A 13,176-nucleotide genomic window follows, 5' to 3' on the forward strand; every position below is an offset into this window, starting at 1 on the left:
GTGCCGTAGGTCTTCTACATATTGTCAATTTGTGTTAAAAATTTTGCACGACTGGTCAGTTGTAGTGTCTTTTCAACATTGCAATCTAAATCTGTTCGGTCTGCCATCTTTTTTTATTTTTCCCAGTTGGAAATGGGGTTGGAGGCACAGCAACCCAGCCCCTGGTTCACAGGAAAGAGTTAAGAATACCACATTTTACAATTCTACAAAGCACATTCAAAATACATTCGGAGAACAGCCAGACTGATTACGTAGAGCATCAGAGTCAATGGAGACCGAGCCGAGGGAAACGCTGGCACAAAAATAATAATCCTCTTCAATCGGAAGTATCCTCAATACCCCCATCAGTATACCAAACAAGACATGCTACAGCACCACCTCAAGATAATTAAGCTCTTACGGCAAATCTGAAATGTGATTGAGGGTAGGCTGGACAGTTTTCTGTGAATATCTCGAGAACCGTAGGGGGACCACATTTTTTTAGTATTGTATGTTGATCTCAAGGGGCCATGTCAACCCATCCCATATCCACACATTTGATGTATAGCACCACCTAGTTTGTGGAATTCCGTTCATGGTGGGTCATACAATAAATTAATGTATGTGTAAATTTTGTGACTGCACGCCAACTGGCCTGTAGATGGACGGACACAGTTTTCTGTGAAATAGAGAGCAGTAGGGCCTAGGGTGACCAATTGTTTTGTATGTTGGCCCCCAGGGCCCATGTCAACACATCCCATATCCACTCATTTAATGTATAGCACCACCTAGTTAAAGATGAAAAAGCAAAAATGAGGCATTGTAAACGCAGGTATCTTTGGCTGACATGTTCAAAACGGCAAAGAATTTGAAGTATAGGATCATTATGACACCCTCTGAATGCATGCCAAGTTTTGTGGAATTCCGTTCATGGGGACCATACAATAAATTCATATATGTGTACATTTAGTGACTGCACTAATCTCAATACAGTGCAGGGAAATATTCATAACCACATAAGAATTGACCAGCAAACATTTTAATATTAACATGCAGGTGCAGACACCTCAGAGACACCATCAGACTGATCCACTGGTCTCTCTTGAGAGGTGACACCTGAGTAAATGTCTTTCTAAACTGAGAACACAGACATGGTTTCTCCCCTAAATGGATCCTCTGATGTACCTAGAAATGGCACATCATTTAATTTAATATTTAATAACAAAAGACGTTCTGCTGAAGGACTATCGAGTATGGATTCTCTGGTGTCTCTTGAGATGAGACAACCAAGCAAAAGTCTCCCCACATGTAGCACAATGATGTGGCTTTTCCCCAGTATGGATTTTCTGGTGAGTCTTGAGACTACTTGATTGACTAAAAGTCTTTCCACACACTAAACAGTGATATGGCTTTTCTCCAGTATGCATCCCCTGGTGTATCTTGAGATGACCCACCCGAGCGAAAGTCTTTCCACAATCTGAACAGTGATGAGACTTTTCCCCAGTGTGGATCTTCTGGTGTGATTTGAGAAGACGTTTGCTTCCGCAGGTCACATCACAATCTGTACACTGATATGGCTTTTCTGCAGTATGCATTCTCTGATGGACAGTAAACCCTGCGCTTGATTTGAAACTCTTTCCACACTTTGCACACATATATGGCTTTCCCCAATGTGTTCTATGATGCACAGTAAGAGCTGAGCTTGATCTGAAAGCCTTCCCACATGTAGCACACCGATATGGCTTTTCCCCAGTATGGATCATAAGATGTGTCTTGAGACTACCTACATCAGTAAAAGTATTTCCACAATCTGAACAGTGATAGGGCTTTACTCCAGTATGTGTTCTCTGATGGACAGTGAGCTCTCTGTTGGCTCTGAAACCCTTCCCACATGTAGTACACTGATATGGCTTTTGTTCAGTATGGATCATCAGATGTCTCTTGAGATGACCCACCAGAGTGAAAGTCCTTCCACAATCTGAACAGTGATATGGCTTTTCCCCAGTATGGATTTTCTGGTGTTTCTTGAGGCTACCTGATTGACTAAAAGTCTTTCCACAATCTGAACAGTGATATGGCTTTTCTCCAGTATGCATCCTCTGGTGTATCTTGAGATTACCCACCCGAGCGAAAGTCTTTCCACAATCTGAACAGTGGTGAGACTTTTCCCCAGTGTGGATTTTCTGGTGTGTCTTGAAATTAGTCAAGTGAGCAAAAGTCTTATCACACACAGAACACTGATATGGCCTTTCTCCAGTATGTATTCTCTGATGGACAGTGAGCGCTCTGTTGGTTCTGAAACCCTTTCCACATCTAGTACACTGATATGACTTTTCCCCAGTATGGATCATCAGATGTCTCTTGAGACTACCCACCTGAGTGAAAGTCCTTCCACAATCTGAACAGTGATATGGCCTTTCTCCAGTGTGTGTTCTCTGATGGAGAGTGAACTCTACGTTGGTTCTGAAACTCTTTCCACATGTAGTACACTGATATGGCTTTTCCCCAGTATAGATCATCAGATGTGTCTTGAGGTTACCTGCTTGAGCAAAAGTCTTTCCACACTCTGAACAGTGATATGGCTTTTCTCCAGTATGTATTCTCTGATGTACAGTGAGGTATGTGCTGGTTTTGAAACCCTTCCCACATGTAGAACACCGATATGGCTTTTGTCCACTGTGTGTTGTCTGATGTGGGTTGAGATCTGACCCCCTCTTGAAACTCTTCACATTTGTGATCCTTTCAACAACTGTAATATAAGAAAATGATTAAAACATATAATCTCGCTTCCTCCTCCTACAGCAATGAAAATGTTATCTTTCTCCATTTAGGGATTCATAGTAAAAGTGTCTAGCTAGAAAAGGCATGTGAATGTCAACACAGGCACAGATACATGAAGTCAAGAGCAGAGGACCTTGTGTTAAAGATGGTAAAATGCATCCTATGATTTCAACATTCTCATAAAATATTATATAAAGAACTCCAAACCCCCCTCAATGTTTTTCTAAGGCATTTATTTTCAATAAACCTGGCAATGCGGTTAACAGTGACTAATTACAGCTTACAATAAGAACAACATAATTTCAAAAGTTTTTTATTGTCAGCACTAATCTCAATACAGTGCAGGGAAAGATTCGTAACTACATAAGAATTGACCAGCAAACATTTTAATATTAACATGCAGGTGCAGACACCTCAGAGACAGCATCAGACTGAACCACTGGTGTCTCTTGAGAGATGACACCTGAGTAAATGTCTTTCCAAACTGAGAACACAGATATGGTCTCTCCTCTAAATGGATCCTCTGATGTACCTGGAAATGATATAATTTAATAATATTTAATTACAAAAGACTTTCTAGCGAAGGACTACCGTGTATGGATTCTCTGGTGTGCCTTGAGAATACCCGACCGAGCAAAAGTCTTTCCACAATCTGAACAGGGATATGGCTTTTCTCCAGTATGCGTCATCAGGTGTGCCTTGAGAATACCCGACCGAGCAAAAGTCTTTCCACAATCTGAACAGTGATATGGCTTTTCTCCAGTATGCATCCTCTGGTGCATCTTGAGAGTTGCCAACAGAGTAAAAGTCTTTCCACACTCTGAACAGCGATGAGACTTTGCCCCAGTATGGATTTTCTGGTGTGTCTTTAAAGTAGACAACTGAACAAAAGTCTTATCACACTCTGAACACTGATATGGCCTTTCTCCAGTATGTATTCTCTGATGGACAGTGAGCTCTCTGTTGGTTCTGAAACTCTTCCCACATGCAGTACACTGATATGGCTTTTCCCCAGTATGGATCATCAGATGTGTCTTGAGACCACCTGCATTAGTAAAAGTGTTTCCACACACTGAACAGTGATATGGCTTTTCTCCAGTATGCATCCTCTGGTGTGTCTTGAGATTACCTATCTGAGTGAAAGTCTTTCCACAATCTGAACAGTGATGAGACTTTTCCCCAGTGTGGATTTTCTGGTGTTTCTTGAAATTAGACAAGTGACCAAAAGTCTTATCACACTCTGAACACTGATATGGCCTTTCTCCAGTGTGTGTTCTCTGATGGAGAGTGAACTCTACGTTGGTTCTGAAACTCTTTCCACATGTAGTACACTGATATGGCTTTTCCCCAGTATGGATCATCAGATGTGTCTTGAGGTTACTTGGATCAGCAAAAGACTTTCCACACTCTGAACAGTGATATGGCTTTTCTCCAGTATGTGTTCTCTGATGTACAGTGAGGTTTCTGCTGGTTTTGAAACCCTTCCCACATGTAGTACACTGATATGGCTTTTGTCCACTATGTGTTGTCTGATGTGGGTTGAGATCTGACCCCCTCTTGAAACTCTTCCCGTTTGTGATCCTTTCAACAACTGTAATATAAGAAAATGATTAAAACATATAATCTCTCTTCCTACAGCAATAAAAATCTACAGCAATAAAAATGTTATCTTTCTCCATTTAGGGATTCATAGTAAAAGTGTAGAAATGGCATGTGAATGTCAACACAGGCACAGATACATGAAGTCAAGAGCAGAGGAACCATATGTAAGATTGTGGCCAAAACCGGTACTACAATCACTTTCAAATTACCGTAGAGCATTGTATCCCCTCCCCCTTCCCCCTGACTCGAGGTTGCCAACCCGGGTGCCGAAACACTACTGACTTTAAGATTAGTAGATAGGTGGAGGGTGGCGCATCAGGCCAAAACACAACATGACATGACAAAACACAACATCAACATCAGTTGAGGGCTGCAACTTCACTTTTTAAATGACAAATATCCTGGCCGAACTACTGTTGTCAGTGATATAAGTATTTGAAATGAACATGATTTCTTAATGTCTAGTGACATATCAGGGCCATTTTATGATTAAATGAAATACATTTCTTACATATGGTTCCTTTAAAGATGGTAAAATGCATCCTATGATTTAAACATTCTCATAAAATATTATATAAAGAACTCCTCACACCCCTCTAGGGCTGGGACAACGCGTCGACGTAATCGATGACGTCGACGCAAAAAATACGTCGACGCAAAATATGAGCGTCGATTCGTCAAGCATAACATGTGCTGCTAAATATTTTTAATTTTACACCTTCAGTGTTTTCCATACGTTGACTAATCTGTGGCTGGGCACCACGAAATCAAAACCGGCCACCACACATTGATGTTCTATATTGTAGTCCTACTATTTAAATAAAAAATAAGATAATTTCATTGAGCTGCACTTTTTACTCACACAGCCTTTCCTCGCCCCGCCCGCTCTCTATCATAACGAACCCGCTGCTCCTCCTCTGCATGTGATTTAACAAATTATTCACGATTGTTGAAGGATTGTTGTTGCCACATAGAAGCACTGCATAGAACACAGTGGGCTAAATTGCTATTAAATCCGCTTAGCATCGTGACCATGCTGCGCAAATTTGTTCAAAACTACAGCATTAAAGTTAAGGTAAACTCTGCTAAGGTCTTATCACAACACAGTACATTGAGGAGACTAAACTAATTTAAGTTACAGTATGCAATCAAGCAGTATTTCAAAGCTAACGTTAGAATACTGTTTGGATGTCAAGTTAGCATGCTTACTTGCAGCTGCTTGTATTCGTTACTCAGGCTCATTTTATTGACTCTGAATGTTTGCAAAATCCCGATGTAAATGGAAAAGTGTTTTCCAAGACTCAAAAGTGCTTGTCCAAAGGAGAAGTACGAACCGTTATTTGAAACTACGTTATGAATTGCATCCACACATCAGCAGCCTTTTAACTGTGTTAAGGATTCCCACACGAACGTCTTAAAATGACAGGCACTCAATTGGACATACACTACTGAACTTTATTGAATGCTACCTCTGACTAAGAATGCATTACTTTGCACTTGTATAGTCTTTTATTTTGGAATCTTAAGAGCAATAAACATTTATTACAATGTTAAAGAATTTATGTTTTTTCATTCATATATGTAAATAAACATGTATAAGTTGCTATTTAGTGAATTAATTGGGAGATAATCGATAATCGAATCGAATCGAAATCGAATCGGACTGAAAAAATGAATCGCTAGATTAATCGATGCATCGAAAAAATAATCGCTAGATTAATCGTTTAAAAAATAATCGTTTATCCCAGCCCTACACCCCTCCATGTTTTTCTAAGGCATTTATTTTTAGAATCAAACTTGTAAGAGAGGAGTCATCAATTGCTACAATACTGAATGGCTGTAACCCTATTACCTCAACCTATTCTTGCACTGACATAGTTTTTTATATTACCTTGTCTACATTATACTTTACTCTCTTAACTTATATTTACCATTTCTGCTGTAAGTGCATGTTGTGTGCAGGGTAGGAATTTCACGGCGGCCACGACGGCCATGGCCGTCGTAGCCCCTTGCATTGGCCGTGAAGCCCGTTTGAAAATCAGAGGTTTACAGGCCACGGTGGCCTTGGTGCCCCATTCTTTCAATATTCTGCTTTGCGTCCTACTAATAGCGATTTTTAGTTAGCCTGTGGCCTGTCAAAATAATCTTAGCATTCACAGTGCAAATTAATTTAGTCTTTTACGCTGTGGAGAAAGTGACAGCGCAAGAAAGTGCGTCCAAATTAACCCATTCTTCTCAGTTGAACTACTCGCGAAGTAGCCTATACATCACACAGACATCACAAGTATCACATGAAAGAGCCTTTTCTCAGCTTTTAAACGATGTTAGCCGATAATTGCTGTGTTGAATGGTTCGCGAGAAAAGTAGGCCTAAATATAATTCAATTTAATCATACATTCTACTGAAGGTTTTGCGTCCCATGATCTCCCTACCCATTCATCTCGGTGGAATACTTCACGAACCCTTCTTTTAACACATAACAAACCATATATCGGAATAAACAGCAGACCTTACCGAACACAAAAGTGTAAAGCAGTCCCCTGTACAGTTAGCCGTTCCAGAGTAATCTAGTTTTGAATTTGCAGTAAATTTCGACATGCATGGATGTCTCCAAATTTGGGCTTTGCGTTTTACAATGTGTTTAAATTGTTCCACATGATTTCATAACGGGCCAAATACAAAATAAATGTTACAAATATCGCCTAGATTTTGGTAAATCATAGGACAGCTGACTAAGAGTTTGTGAAAGCATTTGATCACAAAATGCATGCATCTAGGCTATTTGAATCTCTTAAAGCTGAGCTGTGCTTAAATTGTTCAATACATGATTTCATAACAGGCCAAATATAAAATAAATGTTATATATAGCCTAGATATCTGTAAATATTACATGATCAGATGATTTACAGTTCTATGTAATATGTCATGTTTCATGTTTTTGTAATGTTTCATACAGTGATGCAGGTCTACTGCAGTGAATAGGCTAAATACAACTTTGATCATTTTTATAGCCTACTACTGTATAGTTAACTTTGGCCTTGGTGCCCTGACATGTGGCCTTTGTGCCCCCACCAAATATGCCCAACTGAAGGCCAAGTGGCCTTGCCCCCAGAATGGTGAAATTCCAAGCCTGGTTGTGTGTGATGTCTGTATGCTACTTTCCCCTTGGGGATCAATAAAGTATCTATCTATCTATCTACCTATCTTCCTGTCTATCATGATCATATTCTCTTTAAGACACATTGTGTTAAGATTCTTTTTTTTATTTTGGCAAGTAGCCCTATAATAAGAGGGGTCATGTATTGTCCACCGTTCAGTACTGGAAAATAATTCCCGGCCATATTGCAGAATGTGACTGTCCTGTGTGTGTAGGCTACAGCCAGTAACTTTGTATACGGCAGTCTGAAGAGATCTGAGGCACATTGATCACATGATCAAAACTGATCACAACCAAACCAGTCAACATTGATCTGGGAAAATAAGAGAGATTTGGCCACAGGACACCAATGTGAAACAGAGTTGATATGGCAAGCCGGTCTAACATGACCGTCTCAAGTAACCTAATATTCTCACAGTCGATAAGTAGCCATATTCCACACGCCAATAAACAAAACCATTTTCCAGCCGTGATTTTGACGGGCTTGAAACAACTAACCAACAATAATCCCACAGATCAACAGATCACCCAACTATGAACGTATATGGGTAATGGTTACTTGCAGTGTGTGTGAGTGTGTGTGTGTGTTTGTGTGTCTCTTACTGGTCTCGGGCTGTTCTGCATCTCCATTGGTCTGCATGTTCTTGTCTCGCTGTCCTTGTGGTCTACAGCAATCCAGCACCACTGATAGCCTCTTCATCTGGGCCAGAGACACGGGCTCTATAGGGAAGGGGTCAGTTTAGGAGCTGTTTATCATATAGCTTTTATTTTCCCAAGTAAATTACTACAGTTTTTAGCTTTGAAGGGGTTCCGCCCAATTAACACAGTCAAGGACTGGTGTGTGTGTGTGTGTGTGTGTGTGTGTGTGTGTGTGTGTGTGTGTGTGTGTGTGTGTGTGTTTCTAGTTTCTTACTGGTCTTGGGCTTTTCTGCATCATCTCCGTCGGTCTGCTCCTGCATGTCCGTCCCTCGCGGTCCTTGTGGTCTACAGCAGTCCACCAGCACCACTGAGAGCCTCTTCATCTGGGCCAGAGACTGGGGGTCTGTAGGGGACAGGTCAGTTTTGAATTTGACTACAGCGCAGATGTTGGAACATAAATTGTATGTTGGAGCATAAACACTGCAAAAACTGCTTGTATTAATCAAACATTGATACAAACATTAAGCTGGTATTGTTTTTAACATAAAAAAAAAACCTTACCAAGAGCTTTATCATGGAATCATTTGAAACTAATAAGAGTATGACTTATTTTAAGACATCTTAGCCAAACAAATGCGCTTAACACACTGGCAGGCAAATGTGCTTGTTTTTGATAAGTCTGTCTATTTTTATATTACATTTTAAATGCATGGTTGCTAACAGTGGAGCATGGATACATGAAGTCAAGGACAGGAGACACAGAGGCGATTCTAGGGTCTGTGGGGGCCCCAAGCAAAAATTCCAAGGGGGCCCTACCGACAAGTGTTATCACCATTATGTTATATTACTATTAGGTTATTATGTTAAATAATAAAAATACAAAAAGCGTATTATAAAAATTCTTATATTTTGACATGTATCTCACAAAATATAATTTTGAGTGCATGGTGTATGCACTCATAATGATTCTCTACAACATCTTTTTACTGCATTGCCATGAACAAAGTAGAGGCAAAAGAGGGGTTTCTTTGTTGAACAAATTGGGATGCAATGTGAGCCTTGAATTGGATGTCATGCAGGAATTAGCTAGGATCTCAAAAACGAATTATGAACATGCTTTGCCATAGAGAAACACACGATAGCGTTGGATTATAAACATGCTTTGCCACAAAAACAGACAAAAAAATCGTAAACGTGGGGTAAGTCCAGCTATATGAAGTTATTTTGTTATTTTCCGTTATTTTGCCGTCACTTAGTCTGTTTTATAACCCAGAAGGATGTACTTGATATCAAATGATCCTCTTTCATCTGACGTACGTGGCATATCTATCCGATCACGGGTCCGCGAGTAATTCAAACAAGAGTAATGGGTGTGCAGCGTTGGTTTGTGTACATGACATTATTTTGCAGTTACTTCGTCTGTTTTTATAAGTCAAAAGGATCGATATTCATGGTACTAGTGGATAGCCCTGTGTCTCCTCTTTAATCTGATATGCTTGCCATATCTATGCGATCACGGATTTGCGAGTAATTCAAACGATAGTAATGGGTGAGCAGGTGAACGCAGAGGAGTATAGACTGTAAATATGATGCAATTTGATTTAATTTCATGATTTTCTTTTATTTTCATACTTGATCGTACAGACACGTGCGTAGTCTCGTTGGAAAGCCCCACTTCTGCTCTGTCACACAATAAAAGTTTTTATCTCGCTGCAATGAACAGTTCCGGAGCAATGTAACAAAGAAGAAAGGGTGTGTTTTTTGACGCACTTTGCGTCAATCGGGCAATCTAACAAATCGCGATCAACATGTTATGGCTGACAGCCCTAATACAAACATAACGTTAACCATCTCACTAGTTGTAACTGCCGCTAGCTAGCTGAAGTTTACTGTCGTATAGATGTAGCAAACCATGTTCAATCTTTCTGCCAATTAACATTAGCCTACTATAGCTTCATAGGCTAAATGCCAAAATCCGATGTTGATCCGTCATCACTGCACCCTCAATTGACATTTACCACAGTTGCCTAAATATGTGCAGATTCTTTGAACTTTTTTGAACACAGATCCGCTGTTCATAAGGCCATAGCATAGGGCCTATGTACAGATGTAGCCTACTGTTTGTACAACAGGGCAGGAGCACGCAAAATACATCATTCAATCTCTATGGACGAAATTCTCGCTTGACCCACCGGCAAACGCGCTGAGACCAGGTCGGGGCCCCCTAGCGGCTCGGGGCTCCAAGCAGTTGCCTGGTTTGCCTGTTGACAAGGTGCGCCTCTGAGGAGACAGCAAGTGCAACAGACAGCAAATAGTATGCAATGATTTAAGTATTGGGTCATTCCACGTCCCTTCAACCAGGGCCCACGCACGGTCTCAAAATTCTGAAAAAATTACCAGGTGTACCTATGTTACCCAGGAGACACACTGTAAAATTACTTTTATGTAAGATCAATACTTTCCAAGATATAGCCAGTTTTACAGGGGGTGTCGATTTTGTTCGGCCTCTTCTTTTTGTCAAAGTTCACAAGCCCACAGCGCAAGAACTAAACCATGTAGGAGGCTCAAATTTTGCATGCTGGTACATCAATAATGATAGTATGTAGCAAAATCGTCACGTTTGGTCTGGATGATCCTGCATGGTCATAGCTGTCCCTCAAAGTTGATCAAAATGTTATTGGAGATTTTGGCTGGGCTCTGTTTAGGCCTTCAGAAGACATATTTGTACTCAACATAGGCTCTTGATTTATTTTCCTTACTAAGATAAGTAGAAACACTCTCACAAAAAGCAATGAACAGAAAATAAATTCCTTCAGGGTCTGAACAGCAGACCTTACAAGTCTGAAAAATCAATATGAACAATGCTAATAATTAAGAACCCCTCCAGGTTTTCCTAATACAGTACCCTCCAGAATCATTAGCACCTCTGCTAAAGTTGACTAAAAACCGGTATAAAAAATAATCTGTTGGTGATTTATTGTAATTTCACAATGGAAAAATGAGGACAAACCCAATCTTGAAGGGAAGCAAATCTATTTTAATAAAAAAGTCAAATCTCATGAAGAAATAAATATTTTTAACAACAACATGTCACTCACAATAATGGCACCCCTGCTTGTAAGCTTGTAAGCTTCCCTTTGTCAACAAAACAGCTTGTAATATTCTCCTATGACACCCCATAACAATGGAGAATACAAAGCAAAGGATTTAAGACTATCCGTCTTTACAAAATCTCCCGAGATCGCCCAGATTCCTAGGTTCAAACTTGTGCTTTCTCCTCTTTGACTCACCCCACTTTTCTATGGAGTTTAGATCAGGGGACTGAGATGGCAATGGCCGAAGCTTGATTTTGTGTTCAGTAACCCACGTTTTTTTTCGATCTGAATGATGAATGATTCAATCATGACCAACTTTTAGTGTCTTGGAAGGGATTGGCAGATTTCCTTTGAAAATGGTATTGGAGACTATTAGCAGTGAGGTCACTTTTGAAGAATTTTTTGGGGGGACTTGGATACTTTTTTATGGAATTTGTGACTATCTTGCCATTCCCATACTGTGCAACCATGCGTGTCACATTTCCAGTTGATTAGAACCTTAAACACTGTTTTAACTGTAAATATAGGCATTTTCAACAATGTAGATTTTATAGACATTCCCGGATTCCCTGACTTAAAAATGTCAACACACTTTATTTTTATTTAAATTTAATCTATTCTCTTGTCTTTCTGATGTTGAAAAAGGACTAGAGGATTTAGCCTCTAGACTTTATTTTCAATCCTTAGTGAAAAAGAAAGTCATGAACTACTTCTGAAAGTTCACAGAGAGTCTAATTAACTTAAGTTAAATAAAATAGATATCCTATCTAATTTTTTTAATAAGTGATGAAAATGCTTCTGTTAGGTTTTGTATATAAGATGTTATACAAATAGCCAATAATTGTGAGCAACGTGTTTTTGTTAAAAAAAGATATATTTCTTTATGAGATTTTTTTTCAGAATAATTTTGCTTCCCTTAAACTACTGGGTGGATTTTTCCTCATTGTTTTCATTGTGAGAGTTCAAAACAAATCACTAAAACACTATTTTTTATACCTATTTTTAGTCAATTTTACCAAAGGTGCAAATAATTCTGGAGGCTACTGTACAACATTTAAGCATCTTACTTGTAGTAGAGGAGTCATAATGGCCATGTTCTCCAGAATCAGAATTGTTTTCCTCGATCATTTCCACTGGTGTGAATTCCTCTTCTCTGCAGGTAGATGATGTTTGTGTCTAAGTCCTACAGCAAGGTTCCAATACAGTCTTATCTTCCAATGTACTGGCCAAAATATGTTTATGGAGGAAATAGTCAAACTCCTCTTCTTTGATCTCCTTCACTGGTAGTGGTTCTGTCATTTCAGACTTCTGCTGTGCCAAAGAAATCCTCTCAATCTTCCCTTCAGAAATGTATGTATATAACCAAAGAACAATCTGTCCTTATGATAACATAGGCCACCTACAGAGTGTAGGCTACTTCCACAGAATCCCTGTGACAACCACTCTCTGCCTTCAAACCAAATTTCCCCGAAACAACCCACAAAACAATTACAAAGAAATCGCCCAACAATTCAAGACACTGAGATAGGCTAACTAAATGTCCGAGCAATGCAAATAATATAATGTCCTTTTAGGTAGTGGCAGCTCTTCTGGGAACGCAAAAGGGACTCGGCGGTCCTGTTTTTTTTTTTTTTTTAAACGCGTTTCACCAGTCTGTCCTGTGTTGGCAATTGTCCATCCAGCTTAGAAATCCCCAAATATAACGGAAAATGCAAAATTGCCAAAAGATATCCTTGGTCCTAGAAAAGAGGGTAATCCGTTATATAGTGCGACAAAAACTCCACACTGGCGTAGTCCAACTTGACAAACGACAGGCCTACCTGTTTGCGCTGCCCCTACCCAGGGCATAGACAGTAAAATAAATGGACGAACAGACTCCGTCGTTTTCAATGGGAGGGGGCACTCAAGATTTTTTCAGTTGGC

At 39.8% G+C, this 13,176-nt stretch overlaps 1 protein-coding gene across 1 annotated transcript; it reads right to left on the bottom strand.

Moving 5' to 3' along the window:
* Positions 1 to 1,223: 1,223 nt before the first annotated feature.
* LOC143138228 (uncharacterized) lies at positions 1,224 to 12,381 on the bottom strand. Its single transcript, XM_076298727.1, has 9 exons — positions 12,321 to 12,381; positions 8,433 to 8,591; positions 8,123 to 8,239; positions 3,375 to 4,351; positions 3,136 to 3,292; positions 2,348 to 2,728; positions 1,836 to 2,263; positions 1,664 to 1,751; positions 1,224 to 1,498 (listed from the first exon to the last, which is right to left on the bottom strand). Exons 1-9 carry the CDS (start codon positions 12,379 to 12,381, stop codon positions 1,224 to 1,226), a joined length of 2,643 nt encoding a protein of 880 aa, XP_076154842.1.
* Positions 12,382 to 13,176: the final 795 nt, after the last annotated feature.

This window comes from Alosa pseudoharengus, unplaced genomic scaffold (assembly GCF_046254945.1).
Source record: "Alosa pseudoharengus isolate Yale_2024_CS ecotype anadromous, Long Island Sound unplaced genomic scaffold, YU_APseudo_1.1 YU_APseudo_1.1_scf_21, whole genome shotgun sequence".
Taxonomy (NCBI): Eukaryota; Metazoa; Chordata; class Actinopteri; order Clupeiformes; family Clupeidae; genus Alosa; species Alosa pseudoharengus.